The 22,660-nt window shown below is 32.4% G+C and overlaps 2 protein-coding genes across 5 annotated transcripts in view; both read left to right on the top strand.

Moving 5' to 3' along the window:
- The window catches only part of LOC105317886 (multiple epidermal growth factor-like domains protein 10), a 254,170-nt gene that overhangs the window by 120,271 nt on the left and 111,239 nt on the right, over positions 1–22,660 (top strand). The gene's annotated exons all lie outside the window — the stretch shown is intronic.
- LOC105334074 (uncharacterized) lies at positions 7–5,999 on the top strand. The gene is made up of 6 exons (XM_066087284.1): positions 7–478; positions 1,736–1,859; positions 2,218–3,531; positions 3,690–3,817; positions 3,910–4,070; positions 4,461–5,999. The coding sequence occupies exons 3-6, from the start codon at positions 2,218–2,220 to the stop codon at positions 4,841–4,843; spliced, it is 1,986 nt and encodes a 661-aa protein (XP_065943356.1). The 5' UTR covers positions 7–478; positions 1,736–1,859; the 3' UTR covers positions 4,844–5,999.

Genomic DNA, 22,660 nt, shown 5'->3' with positions numbered 1-22,660 from the left:
GTAAAGAACTAAAACCACTTTCTACCAAATATGGCCTATTCACTGGGTGAAAAATGAAGTACATTTTATTACCAAAATCTACCACCCATTGTCAACTCTGACACTTACCCTAATCGCAAGTATATTAACTTTTGGTCAAACCGGACATTAGACGTACATAACAAAAGTCAAACCTATACATGTTTGTAGTTTTCCCGGAAATTTCGGCTTTTTTCAACATTAGAGGCATTTTTTCTTACATAGCGCATTCCTCGCTGATAAAAATTTTAAGTGTAATTAAAAGAAAAAGTCAAAAGAAAATTTTTCCAACGAAAAAAATTATCAGCGAGGAATGCGCTGTCACCGAAATAATACCGTTTGACTTATCGCGGGAAGAGGAGAAATTGTCGTCTGTCAGCTTGTGATGAACTGATCAGCATGATGAGTGTTGATGTCTGCATATGAGATATCCTGATATCATTTCGCTATAATACCATGTGTAAGTATATACAAAACTTTAGTTTAAACAACTTTTTCACTCTTGTATCTCTTTTTCTACACTTTTAAAACGCCCATGCAAACAAGTAGGGGCCTAGTTTATGAGAAAATGTCAAGGGTACTGCAACTGTATGACGTTTCTAATGTACAGTAAGCATATAAAACGAGCAAATGATAAAAACACGTGCTCATTAAAATCAAAAGTGATTTTTACTTTCATAGATAGAATTTGTACATCGTACAGAGTTTGTTTACAATCGGAGAATTCGACTTGAAAGTCTGTCATTGGGTGTTTAAGGAATGTGTAGTTGAAACACGTAGAATAAAACTACTTTGAGAACAGATAGGTAGTTTTATTATTTTGAAAGGTGATTTAATATTATCAATAGTCATTGTTGTTAAATAGTTTTAGCTAGTTATTATAAATGAATGTCGTACATAAAGAATTAAATGCACTATTCTAAATAGCTGCAAGGGGGACAACTCTAACAAAGTTGCAGTGGTGGATCTTGCATTTTTTACACCTACATTAATTAGGAAATTGTATTTACTTTGTGGAAAAAATGAATAAATAATAGAGAAATTGTATCTTTGTGCTAATTTATGAATTTTTACCACATATTGCCACTTTATTTAAAAGAAAATTCACAAATCTACAAATCCAATGCTCTTTTTATTTCCATTTTAAAATCATTTCATCAAATTGCTATTTTTTTCATCAAACATTGTTAAACAAAGTGATAAAGATTATTCTAATAAATTTTGAACTTGCTATCAAATATTTTTGCTACTCATTATTATTTTTTAATTTAATTTTTCAATTTAAATATGATATTTGTGTGCATGTACAAATCTTGATATACATTACACATGTATAATGCTTAATCCCAAATTTTAAAACATGTCTTAAATAAACTATGATAAAGTAATTTACTTTCCTGGTATTCTTAGAAATTGATAGTCTTTAAATTGATAATTTTAATGTTAACATATGAATGAAGTTTCTGTAACATAAGAATGTGCAGCATTCCTAGGATTCCCTTCTTTTTTTTTTATGAAACTATTGACTGATAAATGCATCATAATGAGTCAGTCAAATGGCAATTACACTTTCCATTTAATCTATTTAGAGATACTAAATTGATTTAATAAACCTGACTTTAACTGAATTCATAAAGTTATGTTACAATGAAACGTTAAATAACAAACTGTACTGTAAAATCTAATATGCATTACTTCTTGCACAATTTTTTTTCAGAATATCTTCATAACTGCAAATACGTAAGGCATCATGCTATGTGGTGGATTTTCGTGGCCTCTTTGAAAATGAAAGATTTAGCAGATTACGACCTTCATGATGTTTGATTTGATAAGAGTTAAAGGTATTTAATTAGTCTATGCATCTACTCAATGATATTTAGTACGGATATTGTATATATATACAACATACATGTGTATTGTTATTTAGACCCCTGCTCTGAATCTAAGGAGATAGGGAGTATAATTAGGCTATTTTGCCCTTGTATGTCTGTGCATAACAGATTTTTGTCACATTTATCTTAACTATTATCGGTAATAACAAAAAAGAAGTCTTAGCCATATTAACTAAAAAAGGATTTATATATGTATGCATACATTAAATATAAAGTTGGAAGAAGGAAAATTCAAAAATCTATAATTATATACATGAACATGTAGTCTTTGAATAATCTTTTTAGTTTTTCAATTATTTTGCTACAGATGCCTGGTAAAAAATCCTACAAGTGCTTCCTTTGTCCTCGCATAACAAAAAGGACTGACAGATTTGCCATATCCAAAAGTCACAGACTTGTTGTTAACAGAATTTCAGGACGAACACCAAGTGATGGGGATTTTCTCTGCAACAAGTGTCGTCATGTGTGCAAGTCATATGTTAAGGGATCTGAGAAAGCAAAGAAAAAAGTGCAGGCATGTAATTCTTCTACATGTACTCCTCAGCCATCTGTAACACCTGTTAGCCCACCTTCAGTGCAGCTGCCATTCCCTAGTTCAGCTAGAGGACACTCCTCCTGTTGCATCTGCAAGAGGCCTGGACCAAAACTCATTGTTGTTCCTGTGGATATCAGACACCAGATATTTATATCCAAGGAAATCATTATTCCAGCTGGTGCCAGGTGTTGTCCAAACCATCTCCATGGAAATATTGGGGATCTTGAACCCACAGCTGATACAACAACAGTGAATAAATCAACAATCACCCAACTGATCAAGTTTTTAAGGTCAGAAATTCAGAGGCAAGAGAAAACAAGACTTGATTTTAACAGCGAAAAAACTCTCAGTGATGCCGAGTATCGTGATCTCATGGGAATTTCCAAGGACTCTTTCAAAGATCTTCTGCTCTTCGTGGAGGGAAAAGTTCGGCCTACTCCAACAAGATCTGTACGGACTAGCTTAGCTATTTTCCTGATGAAATTAAGGGGAGGTGAATCAAACAGAGTACTTTCAACCCTCTTCAATGCATCTAAGTCCAGTATTCGAAGATGCATTAGTTCTGTACGCGCAGCCCTTTCCGGAAGATTTGTCCATGAAAACCTGGGTTTCCAGCACATCTCACGTGCAGAGATTATACAGCACCATACAAGACAGATAGCTCAAACTCTGTTCGAAACCTGCCCAGGCAATCAAGCAATTTTGGTAATGGACGGTACCTACATCTACATTAACAAAAGTGGAAACTTTCAATTCCAGAGGCAATCATATAGTGTGCACAAGGGACGTCCTTTGGTAAAGCCATTGATAATTGTTTCAACGACTGGCTACTACTTATCAGTTATGGGCCCCTACCTTGCAAGGAACAATGACGCAAGTATCCTAAAGCACGTCATGAAGTCCAACATAGAGGACATTTGCAACTGGGTGGAGAAAGATGATATTTTCGTGGTTGATCGGGGGTTTCGAGACTCGCTGGATTTTTTGGAAGAGCTTGGGATCCAAGCCCACATGCCTTCTTTTATGTCCAAAGGAGAGAAACAGATGACAACAGAGAGTGCCAATACAAGTCGTCTTGTTACAAAGGTGAGAGAGAGACTCAGATGTGTGTGAGAGAGAGAGAGAGAGAGAGAGAGAGAGAGAGAGAGTATAGAGTATATGTACCAAGATCTGCATATGAAATGATATATCACATTTTTAAATGTAAGCATTGATTAAAATTGAATCCTCTATTTTTTTTATAGATAAGGTGGGTTGTGGAATCCACGAACTCCCGGATCAAGCAATGGAAATACCTTCAGCATGTATTGCCAACAAGTCAGATTCCATACATAGGGGATTTCATAAGGATTGTCTGTGCTATTTGCAATAGGTAAAAAGAGAATAATGTAATTTATTTACACTAATAATCTATACTATTTGATATTTTTACTATTTTAACACTTCTGTTTTTGTTGGTTACAGATACATGAACCCACTTTCTAATGGAAATGCTACTGAGGATGAGTCCCTTGGATGTAAGATGCTTTTTCTATCCAAGCAAGTCAACGCCTTACAACAACATGTGGAGGAACATCACCTAGATCGGCGCTCTGTGTGTTGGGAACCAGTAGATGATCTAAAAGGTATGTATGAATAACTATATATACCCTAGTTAACACAGAATTTTGCTTGTCCTGCATGCTTCAAATGTTTGAATTGAATTTATTGAATAAATCAAAAGGATAAGACGCAAGTTTTAAACAGGTTAGATAGTCTTCTCCTAATGTTTGAAAACATTAACAGGTGATAGTATTTTATTACTTGATATATTTTTTTCATTTATAAAAAATGAAGATGTATAAATTATCAAATAATCACAATTTTTTGTATTGAGTGTTCATAATAACATTTTTTAATCCAAATCAAATGCTAATCTTTGATTTTTTGTACAGTACTGGATTAGCCTAGCTAGCATATATTTTTCTCTGCATGTATTTATTTGACCTTAATTACTTTGATATATTTTTTATTAGGCTTTCCGTATCTTGATGAAGAGCAGCTTCGAAATCTCACTTGTGGGATATACCAGCTTCGACTCTCACCCAGTTATGCACAGGAACACTTGGAAGGCAACTGCCAGATACATGTCCATAAAGAGGAGCCGGGTCTTGTCAGGGTACGGTTACAGAGTCGACATGTATCATCTCGATCATACCAGTTATGGATAAGATATGATGAAGCAAGTGTTACAGCACGGTACTGTAAATGCAGAGCCGGGGCAAGAGTTGTTGGGATGTGTTCCCACATTGCAGCCATTTTATGGTTATTGGGAAATGCGAGGCACAGGATCTCAAGTGGATTTGGAGTTAAAAACTGGGGAGACTTTGTTTGCAAACAACATTCCAACTCCAGTTGATGAAAGTGAGTCCTCTGAGGGAGAACTTAGCGGGACGGAAGAATGACATTTAACTGTAAACATTGTTAGATTAAATATTAATTGTATATCAACTGCTTAGCCTCAGATCCTAAAATCCATGCAATAATAAGAATAATATTCAAAACAGTTTCCATGCAGATCAATAGAATTTTAAAAATAATTCATTTATATAACTTTTCATTATTTTCTAACTGTAGTTATTAATGCACTACACACCCAAATGATATTTTTTCAAAAGTTTTGTTTGCTGATTTTTTATATTATTCATAATGAAATTATTTGTATGTGCACAAGTTTAGATTGCTTATTTTTTTCTATTATCCATAATTAAATCATTTGCATGTGCACAAACCTATACAGTATCTTAAAAAAAGAACTGAAGGATCTCTGATCATGCATGCATGTAACAACATGTTTGATAAATGGTGTTAAAATTGTTGTGAATATTTGAGTGTAATGCATTTTGTATGAATAAGTTTATGTTGTCATGGAAACTTATTTGTGTGTGTATTTTAATCTCTTGAACTACATTTATTTATTGATCATATTTCATTTGTTGATATAATACTTTTGCAATATAGATTAAAAGAATACCATTCACAATCTTCAACTTCAGCTGCTATTAACATTGAAAAAAATTGTAACTTTTTGTTGTCATGGAAACTATTTTTTTTTACAAATTAAGTTATACATAAATGATGTACATGTAATGTAATGATGTAGAAGACAATACTCTGTTTGAAAATATTTCATATTTAACTTGATTTTGATAAAGGCGAAAAAAACTACTCAATCAATCTTGCTTTTCCAGAAGGTGGAGATTTTGTACTATCTGGTTGCCATAGAAACTCTTTTATACATGCACACAAATGTGTTATATGTTTTTCTCATAATGTTATTGTTATTGTTGATTAAGTTACCAAGTTGTTACAGTATTAAAATATTTATCAGTTTTATATATGATTACCAGTGTTGTGTCAATCATTATGTCAATGCTTAATTTTGCACTAAGTTGGCCCATCTGACACCTAAAATCTAAGCCCACTGTACAGACCCTTAGTGACCCAAAACTCATTATACTTTCTCAATTATGAAAGTAGACTACCTTAACAACATTTATAGAAAATTTCATTAAAATCTGAGAATGGGCCATTTTTGGGTGTTCGTGGCTCAAGTCCTTTTATTCCCCAAAAATAAGTCATCGCAAATCAGTCTCCAGTCGCGAATACAAGTTATCTACTACTTTATGTCTTTATAATAATATTTCTGATTAAATAGTAAATACGGTGCATGACAATATCCAAACTACATTATATTCACATCTAAATAGCTAAATAGTTATTAGGAAACATTTTGATAAAATTAGGTATACCATTGAAGGAGTCAGCAATATTCCAATACGTCAAGAAAAAAATCTGTCTACGCTTCGGGAAATAAGTTTGCCTTGGGAGAAATGGAACCTTGCTGTCTATCTTAATATATTTACATTTTCCATTGTCTTAGCCTGTGATAACACTACGTATCGATTTTGTACTATATAACCCATAATACAAATGACGCCAAATCGAGGCGCCAGCGGGATTTGCTTATTTATATTTAATTATATAATCGTACGATGGCTTAAAATTATATAAATATAAATAATAAGGAATCATTCTTTGAATATTATGAGATGATAATTTCGGTCGGGGTATGATCCAATCTATCATAAAGCCCTTTGGGCTTTATTGGATTTGATCACACCCTAACCGAAATTATCACCTCATAATACTAAAAAAATGATTCCTTATTTCTTATATAATATTTTTACTGTTTTATTTTACCGTCACAAGTATTCAATCAGAAAAAAAGTACAGTTAAACATAATGCTTCCTATACCTCAAAAAGTAACATGTCAAAATCGATAAGATCAGATATCACGTCGATTATAAAGATTAATAAATATAGTTAATCCAAAAACAACGATAATCGTTGCAACGATAATCAAATCATATGGTTATGCACATTAATGATTTATTTTGGAATAATACTAAACTTTCTCCTTGGTTATTAGAAATAACTAAGTGATCTACATTGTTTTGTATAAGCTCATCGAACTGACGTGCCTATTCCTAGGGAATTGGTCTACATTAAAGGTTTTCAGTTTGTTTACAACAATTGTTAGGCTATTAGCCATTAAGCTATTAGCCAATCATATCGAATTACTCTGATGAAATGAAAAATGAGTAGAGTTTTAAAAAAACATATTATCTTTTTAAAATATTTGTCGTTTTGATATCGCCATAAATTTAAAAAAAAATCGCACCTTTTTTTTCTCTCAAAACAAAATAGTTATCGTTCATTCAGAAGAAAAGTGTTTTAACACTAAATGTTTCAAATCTTATGTTAAAGATGTTTTACAATTGCAGATGGTTTACCATTCATTCCCTGTTAAAATGGATAGTAAATAAAATATATATATATATCATACACTAATAGAATAAGGTGATACTCACAATCGACGCCATCAAATCCAGGTTTACATTTAGAACAAAACCCTGTACCAGAGTAACTTTTTTCATAATTTGATAGACATGGTTTTGTGCATTGTGGGACATTTATAACGAGACTAGGGCAACCTTTAAAAAATCACACACATCATCAGTCTCTTGTAAATAAAAATGCTTAAAATGAACATAGAAAAGAAAGGTTTGAAAGTCGCCTTCTCCGAAACAGTGCAGGCAATATCAATATATTTAAAAAAAGATATTTACATTTAGTGTATATTTTTCCTAATGTTTGCATTGGAAATATGCGACCTTCAACTTTCTATGAATACACTTTGCTATATCACGCGCCGTGAGCACATATACAAACGTCTCCACGTGTTTTGAACTTATTTTTTTTGGTAAGATTAAATGAACCTTTTAATCTTATATTATATCAATTTGTGATGTACGTTTGAAACATTATAATTAATATAAATCTACTCCTTTATAAAAACGGCTTTTTTCCCAGAGAGTTTCTGGCACTATATTCTTTATCGCGGAAGCAAAGTAAACAACATATTAATATGAATGTTCCATGTATGTTTCAAATTCCTGACTAAGAGCGTAGAAATGGCTTCAAAGCGGCGATACAGAATTATATTTCACACAAATACACATCGGTATGAAAATATAAATAGAAGCATTAAATGCCTATTTTATGGTTGTCGTCGGTCCTATGACACACCAAGCGGTGCAGACAAATTATCGTACCGCGCTAACGCGCGCTATTCAATTTGTCTGCACTGCGTGTTGTGTCATAGGACCGACGACATCCAAAATATGCATTCAATGCTTAAATAAACCGTTGCATGTTATATGGGCCAACATTTACATTCACAGATCATAAACATGTTAAAGGTGATGTAACAATAAAACTACCCCCTCCCCTCCCACACGCACACATGGATTGGAACTTTCATTATTGATTTTGAGAATCCCTCGCTTATTCTAATTGCTAGTTCATTTTTTAAGAAGCGCCCCTCTTCCCCATTTTAAGAAAAAAACAATGCTACGTGCTTCAATATCCTATCCTATTTCTAATTGTTGAAAATAACATAAATGCTTTTGATTTTACATCTTAATGTAACAAATACAAAATAAATAAATGAATGACGTAGAAGGTTTTTGTTAACATATTAAACTTTCGGTACTGCACAAAACAAAAACTTCTTAGGTATTTTTTTCTGATTGTTTTCTATTTTTTGGGTCAGTAAAGTCCATAGACTCACCCTCGCCTTCAAGGGACTTTACCGAACCTACAAAAATCTGTAAACAGTCAATAACAAACCTAATAAGTAATATACTTGTAATATATGTCGTAATAGAAATTGAGAAACTAACTACGAATCCATCGACAATTTTTTAAACAAACAACTTGATTAAACAGGACTATCAACAGTCTCGCTTGAAGTCATCTTTTTGTAAGTTTTTATGGTCGATACAACGACCTTGTCAGCAACTACAATTTTCCACTGGGTTGCATGCTGACTGACGTTTTTCATTCTAATATTTAAATTTGTTCCCGATTACGACAGAGAGCAGATGGCGGATGAGACCGGTCAGCAGATGATGCTCTCTCCTCATTGGCACCTGATCCTACCTCTATTTAAGTCCGTGTTGCTCTGCTTTGAATTTGTATTTCGTTTTATGGATTTTTGAGACGATTCACGGTTTGTTACAGTATTGCCATTTTTCAATAAATGATAATTTTTTTCAAACCATTGCTTTGAGAACTCCCTGTTGTTTATCGTAAAAGTCTTTCGATTACTTTTCTGATTTGTTCCCACTTACTTTGAACAAAACTGATGTACTCCCAAGGTGAATATTCTTTACACATGGCTATAGATAAATATAAAATGTAACGATAAACGAGAGTGTTCTAGAGGCTAGCTGTCTTTGTACAATATGAATGGGTTGACTGTCAAAACAATTTACACCCGAGTAACCACAGGACCATGATGTGATACCTGACTGACCAAATTAAATACATTATGGCGCAGACCAACAAGCTATTGAACACTTTACAAAAATTATATATTTCTCACGATATGAAGATTTAAAAAAAGACCGAGACTTTTGACTTTTATGTCTTTTTGTTCGACCAGGGTAGACGCTCCCATTCCAAACGGCCAAAAGTCCTTTTGATATATATTAAACAGTTTGAAGCGATGTTATTGGTATTTAAATACGTTCAGGGGAAATAACTACTAAAAGGGGGCCTCAGATCCTTTTGGTATAATAGAATGAAGAACCCTGTATGTGTACTGAAGACATTGGTAAAAGTTCTAAGTCTCTATCTCTTATGGTTTCTAGGGAGTAGCGATAACACGCATTTCGTACAATAGGGCAATGACTGTGCAACTATTTTAAGGTAGGGGCTGTAGGACTATATTTACAAACATTCTGAGAGTACGGCATAAGCAATACACGTCCCTTACTGATGTGTACTATAACGTGGAAGCTTCGGTGCATACACCTATTTTAGAACTGTTATAAACGAGATGTTATGCTTTATTCAACCCGATAATGAAACACATTGTAATAATCCAAAAACAAATGTGCCGATTAAAGTAACAACACAGTGTTTGACACTATTTTACATAATTTATTTGTTTTTTAGAAATGATAAGAGGAATGGACTAGTAACGCAAGATATCGATACTGACCACATACTGGCCTCGTATATCCAATACGAACAGAACCCGATAACGAACCCAAACATTAAAAAAATTGGAATATAAAGGATTAATTTTCTCGGAAATATGTCAACCAGACGCTACAAAAGTGACTTGATATGTATGTTGACAGTTTAAAGCTGTTCAGAAGAAACTGAAATGGGAAAGACAGACGGGCGGACTGACGGACGCAGAGGAAAGCTTAAGTCTCCCCCGATGAAACCGGTAGGGGACACAAATGTCTTAAAATGTCCTACTACATCTATGAAACAGTTTTCTATCTCACCCTTAACAAATGAAATATAAAAACTCATGAAGAGATTCTCAATTCACCTTGACCATTATCCTTTATGTCATTTTCATCGGCCAATGTAGACGCTCGTATCCAAGGTGGTCAGGAGTATCTATGATATATATTTAAATAGTTGGATGTGATTTAATGAAAATGTAAATACTTTCATATGCAATAACTGTAGAAGATGGCCTCAAATCCTTTTGGTTTGAATAAATTGAAAAACACTCTAGGTGTTCTGAGGACAATGGAAAAAGTTCTATGTTTCTATCTCTTATGGTTTTGGAGGAGTAGAGAAAACACGCATTTCCTAATCAAAGGGAAATAACTCTGTAATTTCTTGTGGGTCATTTGGTACCATAACTTTAAATGAATAATCACATATAATTTAAATTGTTAGGATAACTCTAATAACAAAAAAAGTTACCCCGAGATAAATAGAAAAAAAGACAAAGAATAAACTAGTAGACAAAAACGTATTATTATACTTTTGATATACTTTAAAATAGAATTAGATAATACCACGAAGCCATCAACAATTTTTTAAAGAGATTCTTTTGTTATTTCAAGTCATTGCTTTAAGAATTACCTGTTGTTTATTGCAAATGCCTTTTACAATACTTTTATGATTTTTTTCCCACTTACTCTAGACAAAACCGAAGTGCTAGCCAGGTTTAATATAGTTTACCCAAGCCTATAAATAGAAAACCTAACAATGGTAGAGGGTGTTGAAGAGGCCAGCTATTGTAGCTGTCTTTGTGACAATGTGAATGGGTTGACTGTAAAACAATTTACACTTGAGTAACTATAGGACCATGATATGATACCTGGCCGACCAAATTGAATACCTTATTGCGTTATTAAGCAAGCTTTTCGAAACTTTACAAGAAGTCTGTATTTTTTTTAAGATATGAAAATTCATAAATTAACAAATTTTTAAAATATGTATATCACTTAATTTTTATCGAATAATTTATAATGCATTCTGGAAAGAGAAAGCCGGTCAAGTAGTCAATTTTCAGTAGATCTTGTAGAGTTAAAGATTATATAATTGTCTGCAGATCAAATAATTTCTGACTTTAACTTTAGTAGTTAGCAAATGAATATTAAAATCGTGAGACTCAAATAAACCACCAACTATAAAGTACAAATATCTAAAGAATAATAAAACTATTAGAGTTTTAAAATTTAAATAATGCAGTGGTTATTTTAGATGTCATAATATTCTTCATGGGTAAACACACACATATAGAATGTGATTAAAAGAAATCAAAACAAATCTCTACACTTACACTAAAAAAAGTCAAAAGTGGAAAGCTTCAAAATTATCAACGAAATCGTCATGCTTTTAATTAATAGTGCATTAAAATCCTGTTTATATCTTTCTGAAATAACTAATCAAAGGCGTGTTATCGACTTAAACATGAATTATTAAATAATACATGGATTATTTTAGATGTCATTATATTCTTCACGAGCAGTGCTTTCATGATAGGCCTCTCATGTGTTAATGAGGTTTCAGCTGTATGGTCAAATGTTGTTAATAATGACACATATACATACACAAGACTGCTTTATCAAAGCCATGGCATATTAAGATTTACAAACACACTCTAAAAAGGCTTCAAGGAAGAAACATTGATGGCAGCACGTGCACTCACTTGTGTTATCTATTTTAGTACTTATCTTGGCCGAATTTGTTTCCGACCACATGTCAACCACTTGGCGAAGAAACTTTATTATTTTTGTCTTTAAGAAAAAACTTCCCCGTGTAGATTTAAATCAAAAACAAAAAAAGGATGTTTTGCAATGTTTATCTTCTTTCGAATTAGTATTATAAGTTTAAATGGAAGATATGTTTTTGTTTTCTTAATTGAAATTATAATTGTATAAAACTTAATTTTGAAACAGGTGGTCGGAAAACAGCAAACATGCATTTCCTACGTGTTGTCTAATTTGTTTATGTAATGAGTTAAACTGCATACAACTTGATAATGCAAAGCATATGGAACGCATTTAAATTTGTAGAAACAAAGTATTAAACATTTGAATTGAAAATAAGTCAATGTCATCATATACATGTGATATGTGTTAACTGGTAGTTACATACAATTTTTAACAATATTTAAATTTAGGAAAATGTATTCCGCATCACATTATTATCTTATTTTATCTAGAACTGGAATCAAATAGATTGATTACGGACAAAAATACACAACGTAAAATACGTACTTTCAAATTTGCTGAACAGGAAGTTGTTTTTTTCACCGGATGGCATAAAATTTCCGAGCAAAATTGATACTAAATGAAAAAAATCAACTCGGTCTAGGGAACATATATTGCTTGTTTATCCCCTTTTTTTATCAAATAATATAGAATACATTATCTTAAGAGAGATTCGTTCAAATGGTAAATTTTCTCTAGAACTTGTAAAATTCAAAGTCATGGGAAATATTCTATTAGGTGAACTAAAAGTATAAAGTGTATTTATTACATAATCTCATACATGTAGTAAAATATAGTGATTATTCTAGATTTAATTATGTTCTTTATTAGTACATACATATTAAACGCAGTGATAGGTATACATGCAAAATGTTATTGTAATTCTATCCCTTTTATCACAAAACACTATTACGGAATTTAATTAAATGAAAACAAAACTCTACAATATTATTTTTCTAACCAAGTCAAAAGAGGTAAGCTTCAAAGTAAAATCAAAAACAATTATTTTTATTTTTTATAAATTAAAAACGCACAAAATTTGTCCGGTAGGGGACGTGTATTACTTATGCAATACTCTCAGGATGCTTGTTATAAATGTAAAGTTAAGAAACGTGTCTGCTGCAAAAAAAAAAATGGGGGGAGCAGCCCCCCCCCCTCCACAACTCCCCATCCCCCACCCCTGATGCTACGTGCCTGTGATGTGTATACACGGTGTGCTCTGGAGTATTCTTCTGTTATCCAAATTTAGACTCGACCACTACTCGGCGCACAGAAACTATAAATAATGAGACATTTTGGAGCAAAGTCCTGCTTTACCATTCACGCAACGGCTGAGATCTCGATATAATGGTTTGAATGATCTCATCCATGTGCATAGATCCATGAGGAGGGGTTCAAATGAATTTTTTGACATTTGTTATGTAACAACTACATATATAATACTTTGAATCGAATGTTTTAGATAAAATCTATCGAATTAACACACTTGACTAGCAAATGTTTAATATAGTATCAATGTACATTTAGTAAGACACGCGAGTTTTGTGCCATTTCTAAATGATTGAAATTGCCCGACTGATCGAAAATCGGGTCACACCCCACTTTGGCGATTTAGTTTCTTCAGTAAACATTCTAGCTATAGGAATGCATTCATTTGTTTAAGTCCAAACCGATGATTCCTTTTACTTACATTGCGTTGCATATCCTGTTTTCTTTTTTATACTTTTGGAGGGGAGGGGGTGTCACGCAAAGTAGAAAATTCAGCTTGTCGGAGAGCAGTACTTGTTTTAAAGAAAGATGTTGCTCCATTTACCTGAATTTATTAACATTACAAAGATATGCTGCAGTGCGTTCATATATTTACAAAAGAAAATAATAGACATTGTAACAACTTGTTGCAATGACCCCCTGCCTTTTTTCCACCGTTCAAATATGGCTAATCTATTTCTAAATCAGGTTTACATAAGTGCATGGTGAACAGCCCTTTTACTTGAAAACTCTTGCTCACTGATGTTATTAAATCCTATATAACATTTTCATCAATTCTGAATGTAAATGTTGAACCGTTAAACATGCATCGGCACTTTAATCTTTTTTTGTAAAAAATATTGATATTGTTTGCTCCCATTGTCTGCACTGTTTCGGAGAAGGCAACTTAGATATTGCCTGACGACGTCAGACATTGATAGGCCTCCCATGTGTTAATGATATTTCAACTTTATTGTTCAGTGTTGTTAATAATGGTACATGCACATACACAAGAAAGTTTTATCAAAGCTGTGACATATTAAGTTTCAAAACTCCAAAAAGGCTTTTAGGAAGAAACACTTGTGTCATCTATCTTAGTATTTATCTTAGCAGAATTTGTTTCCAAACACATTTCAACCACTTGACGAGGGAAATTGATTCTTTTCGTCTTTAATAAAAAATACTTCCCTGTATTGATATAAATTTAAAAACACCTAAAGAAAGCTGTTTTTAGATGTTCTTAAATCTTCCTTTGACTAAGTAGTTTAAGTAGTTTAAGTTCAGATGGTCAGTAAAAAATGATTTTGTTTTTACAGCTGAGAATTATAATTGCATACAGCTTGCTTTTGAAACAGATGGCCGAAAAACGGCAAGCATACACTTCCTTCGTATTAACATTGTCCTATATATTTATGTTTGTTTATGTAATGACTCAATCTGCAAACATATTGATAATGCAAAGCATATGGAACGCGTTTCAAGTTGCATATACGAAATATAATACATTTGAATTGAAAATAAAATAAAGACAAGTATACCATATCACAGAGACTCTTTTGTTGGAGAACAAAGGAACGATTCAATGCTGAAGTAAAACAAACCTAGGATAAATACAAAATTATACAAAGTATTAAACATTTGAATTGAAAATAAAATAAACACGTATCGTATCATCGACAATTTCTCAGTGACCAGTGAAGAGACGATAAAATGTTAGTGTTAGTACGAAATCCTAATTTCTTAAGATGGATTATGTCCTTTGCTGGCATAGATACATGTACTACTTAATATTAAGCCCATTCAGCATGGGGGCAAGTACAAGTAAAGCTATAAGATACGGTTTCTCTGTGGATGATGTTTAAAATGTAGCTGATTGGTCTCACACTGGAATTTAAAAAAAAAAATTGCAGCTAAACAGATGGAGATGATTTATTCCATATGTGTTCTTCACAAAAGCATACATGTATTACACTAAATAGTTCAACGGGCAGAATTCTATGCCCCCCTTTCTTTTATTGCATAGCACTATTATAGAATTCAATTAAAAAAAATAAATCTTTATAAAAAATCAACATTTTTTAATCAAAAAAATAAGTACGCTTCATAAAGTTTTCCTAAAAAAGGGATATTAACTTTTGTAATAAAAAACAATGCCAAAAATCAAATTTTCTTATTTTTTTGTTTACATCATTTACATTTAAAGGCTTTATCAACTTCAAAAATAAAACAAACACAAATTTAAAAATATATTTATCTAAGTAAAGTATCTGTCAAAACTTCATTTTATTTCCAAACGGATGCAACCACTTGACGAGAGAATCTCATTCTTTTGGCCTTTGAAAACTTCCCTGTTACGATTTACATCAAAATAATGATAAGAAGGTTTTATGAAATTGTTATCTACTTTTGACTCACTGTTTCATGTTTAGATGAACAGGATAGATAGTTCTTGTTTTGAAAGTTACAAAAAAGGAATTGCACACAATTTAATTTTGAATTGTTTCGTCGGAAGAAGACATACATTTCATAATATGTGTTGTGTATGCTGATAAATAATGCAAAATGCGAATGCGTTTCAATTTACTAAAACAAGGCATAAAACATTCATGTTGTAATTGAGAATAAAATGTTTATAAATCTACAATAGCATACTTTTTTGTTTCTACGGACTTTTCCGGCTTATCTCCCGATAACGACAAGGTATACTACCAAACGATAAAGGGCTTCGAGACTATATAGTATATTTTACAATGAGGCCCGAAGAGTAAACTATGAACGGTAATGTTACTTTAATGACAGTAGACATCTGTTTAACGTTTTCTTGTTTCAGGCTTAGGAATGTCTTCTCCTACTCAGTCTGTTTAGCGGAGATGAAGACGTAATAATTTGTCTTTTATGCTCTGCTTCATAATTTTTTTTTTATAATTTTACAGAAGAAAAAACCCTCAATATGTGTATTGTTTACACCTCTGTGAATATTTCATATGTAAAATTAAAACGAAAAAAACCATGCTATTTCATCTAACCATGAAATAGTTTCCGTGCTATTTTCCAATGATGAATAGTCATCGAAACTATTCCTCGGTGCATTCAAGTACCTTTGTTTTCCTTCTTTTTAAAATTCTAAACACCTCTGGTGAAATCCGATTCGCGATGTTATATACATAGCAAGATAATTCTAATTTATTATCATCAACAAAATCGCAAAGTAAAGTTTCTTCGGTACGATAAAATACTTATTTACTAACTATTCTGACGAAAATTTATTGTCCTCCCCCACAGCAACTAATATTCCGTCGGCTTCGCCTCGTATTCTCTTGTATGTCAATGAACTGATTTTCGTCCTCATAGCCAGTAAACATGTATATATATATATATATATATATATATATATATATATATATATATATATATATATATATATATATATATATATATATATATATATATATATAATTTCCCAATACAACAAAAAATAAATCGGCACAGTTTTAAATAATTTAAAAATGATAAATATCCAGAATAAAATCACAAATTGATCCTATTAACCGCAAACGTTTTCGCCATTCCTGGCTCTTCAGGCAGTTATGTACAAATGACTAATATGTAACGTAGTAACGTCAATAAGCAAAAGTTCATTGTGACGTCATAATAACGTTAAAGTAGCGGAAAGTTAGAGTCACAGAGCAAAAAGGCGCTAAAAAAATAATAATCGCAAATATAACAAATGATTCAATTATATCACATGCATATAATAAATTTTTCACTGGGTGCGATTAAGTTTTGGTTTAAATAATTTAATAAAGTGGTCTTCCTTGGCTAAGCGCAGTATTTCATTTTCATTTGGAAGTTTATAAAATGGGAATAGGGTAAATTTTCCCTGGCCGCATTCAGCAAAATGTTCACAGCATGGAGTATTACGAACACTCGGGTCTTTAATCTGTTGCTTGTGGACACGAACACGCGCGTTTAGTTTCCCCGTCTGTCCAATATAAAATTCTTTGCATGTTGGGCAAATAGCACAATAAATAACATTTTCCGATTTACAGTTCATCGACGAATTGGCGCGAATTTCCATCCCAGATTTTAGTAGAATTGTATTTCCTTCTTCTATGTAGGCACATGTACCACATCTCGGGTCGCCGCATTTTTTCACAGATGGAATTTCCTCCTGCATTGTAAATCGGGCCTTGGTCAATATGTGTTTAAGATTTGGTGCTTGTCGTTGGCTACTGATTATGTCCTCGGATTGTAATAATTTCTTCATATTTTTTGACTGTTCTAATATAGGGTAAAGTCGTTTTGCGTCTGTTAGAATATTTCTGTTCCTTGGATTGTGGGTCACAACAAAAGCAAGTTTCCCGTCGTTGTTGCGATTATTAGAAGACCGGCGAGGATTACGTAGAACATGTAATGGAATTTGTGTCGCTCTTTTTACTCCAGCGTTGATTAAATTTTTCGGGTATCTCTGACGTTGCAGAAATATTCTTAATTCTTCCAGACGTTTAGATCGTAAGGTTTTGTCTGTGATAATTGTACAAATTCTCCGTGCTAAGTTAAACGGAATATTGCGTTTTGTGTGGGAAGGGTGGCATGATCTAAAATCCAGATATTGGTGTGTGTCCGTGGGCTTACAGTATAAATCCGTTGTTATACATGACCCATTTTTTATAATACGTAGATCTAAAAATGGAAGTTCCTTGTCACTCTTCTCCATCGTAAATTGTATTGATTCATTTTAAGTATTTAGTAAAGAATGAAATTTCTCTAAGTCGTCTTCCCCTTTAGTCCAGAAAATGAAACAGTCGTCAAGATAGCGTTTCCAATTGGATCCTATATAGGTACTAAGTTCGGCATCAAACACTTCTGATGTTCTTTCAAAAAGTGTATTTTCTAAATACCCCATTACTAACGTAGCATATGTGGGCGCAACTTTAGTGTTGTATATTATTAAACTTTCTTTAACCTACCCGCGTCTACTATATTTATTAATGTCTTACATCGATTAAAAATGTGCTGCATGAATGTATTCAGTGATATTACAGTCATTGATTTACAGAAATCGTTCTAAGTTTATTTCAAATAAAGAAATATACATATATATTTATATATATATATATATACATATATATTTATATATATATATATATATATATATATATATATATATATATATGGGTGTGGGTGTGGGTGTGTGTTTGCTCTGCGTAGTATGTACCAAATAAATCTTATTCTCTTAAAAAAAATTGTTTTAAGTTAACATAATGACTATTTTGTCTCTTTTTATCTACGGTTTGTGTATATTATTAAACTTTCTTTAACCTACCCGCGTCTACTATATTTATTAATGTCTTACATCGATTAAAAATGTGCTGCATGAATGTATTCAGTGATATTACAGTCATTGATTTACAGAAATCGTTCTAAGTTTATTTCAAATAAAGAAGGGAAATGTGTTGTCACCATCTACTTTTGATATTTAAATTGATAGTTGCACTATATATAATTCAAATTTTTGAAATGAAAAGGACGATAAAACACATGTAATGTGATATACTTTATCATTTTTACTAATAAAATGGCTACACTTATGATTGATACATTACTTTGGCGCGCTAAAGACCAAAAGCGTACATGAAAGTTTTCCTCGCGTATCACATAGTAGCTTATTCATGATTCATGCGCAAAGATATTTTCTATCCCAAAAAACACCCGCTCAAAATTGAAAACTTTCAAACCAAAGAAAGAAGTAAATGGTAAATCAATTTAATGAAATGTACATTGTCAACTTACAATTACATTTTTTCCGTCACGATGAAAAACTCTTAGTTTTAGGCAGATTAGAATATAATTAATGAATAAATAATATACATTAAATGCAAATAAATATTACACAAAAAGATATGCCAAACAATGTCGAATGCAATGAATTTCTATAAACGATTGTGAACGTTTTAGTTGCTTTAATTATAAGTGAACTGACAAGTTCAAACACCTACAACATTGACTTATGTATAACTGGTACATATGTACTTTATGCTCCTTCTATACTTGTCATGCTATCGGATATTTATGTTTATTTACAACTGGTACTTTATGTTCCTACTACTTTTCATGCTATTGGATATTTATGTTTATATACAACTGGTACTTTATGCTCCTTCTACTTTTCATGCTCTTTTTTTTTGCCCAACAGAATTTCTTTCATTTATTTTGAAAAATGTCTAACTTTGAAAGGAGACCGATTCTGATAGAGTAAACCGGCAAACTTTCTGAGATAATTGGTTTGAATGGAAAATTTATTGATACTGTCATTGGAAAAAAAAATTAAAAATCGGACTATGCAGCTTATACATACACATTCTCAATTATTTCTTAAGATTCTTTTTTCAAGCCATTTATGTAAAACAACCGTTTATATATATTTTCAAACTTTGAAAGGAAACAGATTCTGTTAGAGTATACAGGCGAACGTGTTAAACTGAGATAATTGGTTTGTGTAATACTGTCATGCCCCCCCCCCCCCCAAACAAAAAATAAATAAAAAAAATCGGACCATCAGCTTTAACATACACATTCTCAAACACTGTTCACGATTCGTTTTCCAAGTCATTTATATAAAACATCCGTTCAAATGTATTTTTGTGTAGTATTTCAAATGAAAAAAAAATAAACTCATTAAAAATGAAAGGTGCTAAAATGAAGCCCCGGGAGTAAACACAACTCGTTTTTTTAGGCAAAGTTACCTATACACGCTTATGTAACGCCAAAGCTCGAGAATTTCTCAGCATTACCCCCCCCCCCCCCCCACCCCCTCCTCAAGTCCATTACTTAATCTATGCAGTTATGAATCGATTTCCGTATACAATAAGCTCAAGATATCGTTCATTGTGGCTTTTAACAGACAAAGTTATGTTAACTTTGAGAGAGAGAGAGAGAGAGAGAGAGAGAGAGAGAGAGAGAGAGAGAGAGAGAGAGAGAGAGAGAGAGATTTATTTCACCGATTCATTTATAATAGGAAACAAACATACTTAAATATAATTTCATGCACAAACTTAGATACAGGGACTACACCCACCCCTAAAATAATTTTGAATAATTTTGAAACCAAAATAAAATAAAATAAAAACCGCCTGGAACACCCCCCCCCCCTTCCTTGGAAATTATATCATCACTCGGGTCACCCCCTCCCCTCCCTATAAAAGAGCTTTTGCATTTAATACATGTTTTTATTGTTCAGTTTGATCAAACTTGACTTAAAGGGAACTTAAAGATGGTTTAAAGACAACTTAAAGGGAGCATAAAATGCCACTTAAAGATGCTTAAAGGTAGCTTAAAGATGGCTTAAAGGTGGTTTAAAGAAGTTTGGACATTAAGGACCTATAAGCTCAGCTTAAAGGTGACTTAAAGGTGGCTTAAATATTGTATCTCCTTTAAGCCACCTTTACGCCACCTTTAAGCCACCTTTAAGGACTTGCTTAAAGATTGTTTTTCGCCCTGTGTCTTCATTCATTGCTTTTGTTTTCCGCAACAACAGCCAACAGTTTTAGTTTTAACATACCATCTGCAAAATACAAAAGGGTTATAATTCATAAATTGCATTTCATAAACACATTTTTTCATAACTTAATGCTAAGTTAAACATATAGTTGAATATTTCATAGTAACTAAAACTTCCAAAGAGATACACTGACTAATTTATTATAGACCTATTTTATCAATTATCTCAACTTTATTTCTTAGACACCACTGATTCAGTCAATCGCAAATCCCCGAGCTGCATGGGGTTGTGGAGATACATAATTTCCAAAGACCCTAGCCCCTTGTGATTTCCAAAGTGTGGAGCAACTAGCACATGAGTGGAGCAATCTTAATATAACTCAAAGTGATGCCAATGAGTTAGAAAGGTCAACTCGCTTACAAAGTTCTGACCCGAGATAGTACACAGAGCGAAGTAAGAGAATTACTGCTTCCAAGTTTCGACTCATAATGAGAAGGAAAAAGGACATTAATGAAACTTTCATGAAAAATACCTTTCAAAAAAAGAGTTTTTATCCTCATCTACATCCTATGTGAAAGCTAATAAAATTGTTCCAAAGCAAATGTACATCAGAAATACAGTAAATCATCTTCATGAAGTTGGTTTGATAGTCAACCCTGATTTGCCTTTTCTCGGTGCAACACCTGACGGCATAATGTGTGAAAAATCAACAACGGCTATAATTGAAATCAAATGTCTATATTCTGTCAGAGACATGTCCATTTGTGAAGCCTGCGAAACAAGAAATGATTTTTTCCTCCAAAAAATGGTGATTTGTTTTCTTTAAAACACAGTCATGCACACTGGTATCAAATCCAGGGTCAATTTTTTTATGTTTGGGGCCCCTTTTTGTGATTTTATTCCATACACCAAGCAAAACTTCTATGTGGAACGAATTTATCCCCACATGCCCACTATGGATGCCTTGGTCAGAAAATTGTCCTAGTTCTACGTACATCACTTTAAGCCATTTGTGCAAAATAATTGATGCTAACTCAGTTACAGGGGTTAACATTTTTTGTTTAGTAAACAAAGCTGGAGATCTGTTATAGTTTACATATGCTTTGTATTGATATCACTTACAGTCTAATATTTTTTTTTATTGAATTATTCAATTATGAACACCTGTCTGCCAAAGTTTTATTGTTAAGAATTTTGTAATTTATGTACATTATTTGTAAACAAATAAAGAACTCGAGCTTTAATTGCATTTCAATGACATCTTTTCTCAATACCTGGATTCTAATTTTACTTCTAACATTAAAATTTGATAATTAATTCAGATTAAAATCTGTTTATACAAAAAACTAATTATCTTTAATCAAGTAAAGTTCGATTGATGCTAACGGAAAACGGAACTAATTGAAGCACCATCTTTGATATAAAGAAAATCAAATTTCTTTTTAGCATACATTACTTTCCATCCAATCGCGTTTTGTTGTTCTATGTGTCATAATGTACTGTATGTTAACACTTATTGTCAAACCTTTTGGTGATGTGACGTCAGTTCGCGCAAACTTTTGTTTCAAAGGAGAAAACGATATAATGAAAACTTGTGTTTAAAAGGAAAAATACGCTGGGCATCGGAGATGTTAAGGAGAAAAACACTTCGGAAAAAATGGTCTTCTGAAAAGGTGTCAGTTTTTAAGACCGGAAGCTCCTTAAACATTTTAATATCCTAAAGGTTAGCCGACACCGTACTTGAAATCATTTCTAATCAATACGTTACAATAGCTAATCGACAAAAAATAAGACAGTTACCTGTTTTAAAGTAATAAGAGTAAATGT

This window comes from Magallana gigas, chromosome 1, assembly GCF_963853765.1.
Source record: "Magallana gigas chromosome 1, xbMagGiga1.1, whole genome shotgun sequence".
NCBI lineage: Eukaryota > Metazoa > Mollusca > Bivalvia > Ostreida > Ostreidae > Magallana > Magallana gigas.
This window is presented reverse-complemented; position numbering and strand designations above follow the sequence as displayed.

What these genes read in the sequence shown, in the direction of transcription:
- LOC105334074 (XM_066087284.1), top strand. Translation starts at nt 2,218, where the DNA reads ATGCCTGGTAAAAAATCCTACAAGTGCTTCCTTTGTCCTCGCATAACA. An exon ending in CAAGTCGTCTTGTTACAAAG is followed by an intron (nt 3,532 to 3,689) that starts GTGAGAGAGAGA and finishes TTTTTTTTATAG; the next exon opens with ATAAGGTGGGTTGTGGAATC. An exon ending in GTCTGTGCTATTTGCAATAG is followed by an intron (nt 3,818 to 3,909) that starts GTAAAAAGAGAA and finishes TGTTGGTTACAG; the next exon opens with ATACATGAACCCACTTTCTA.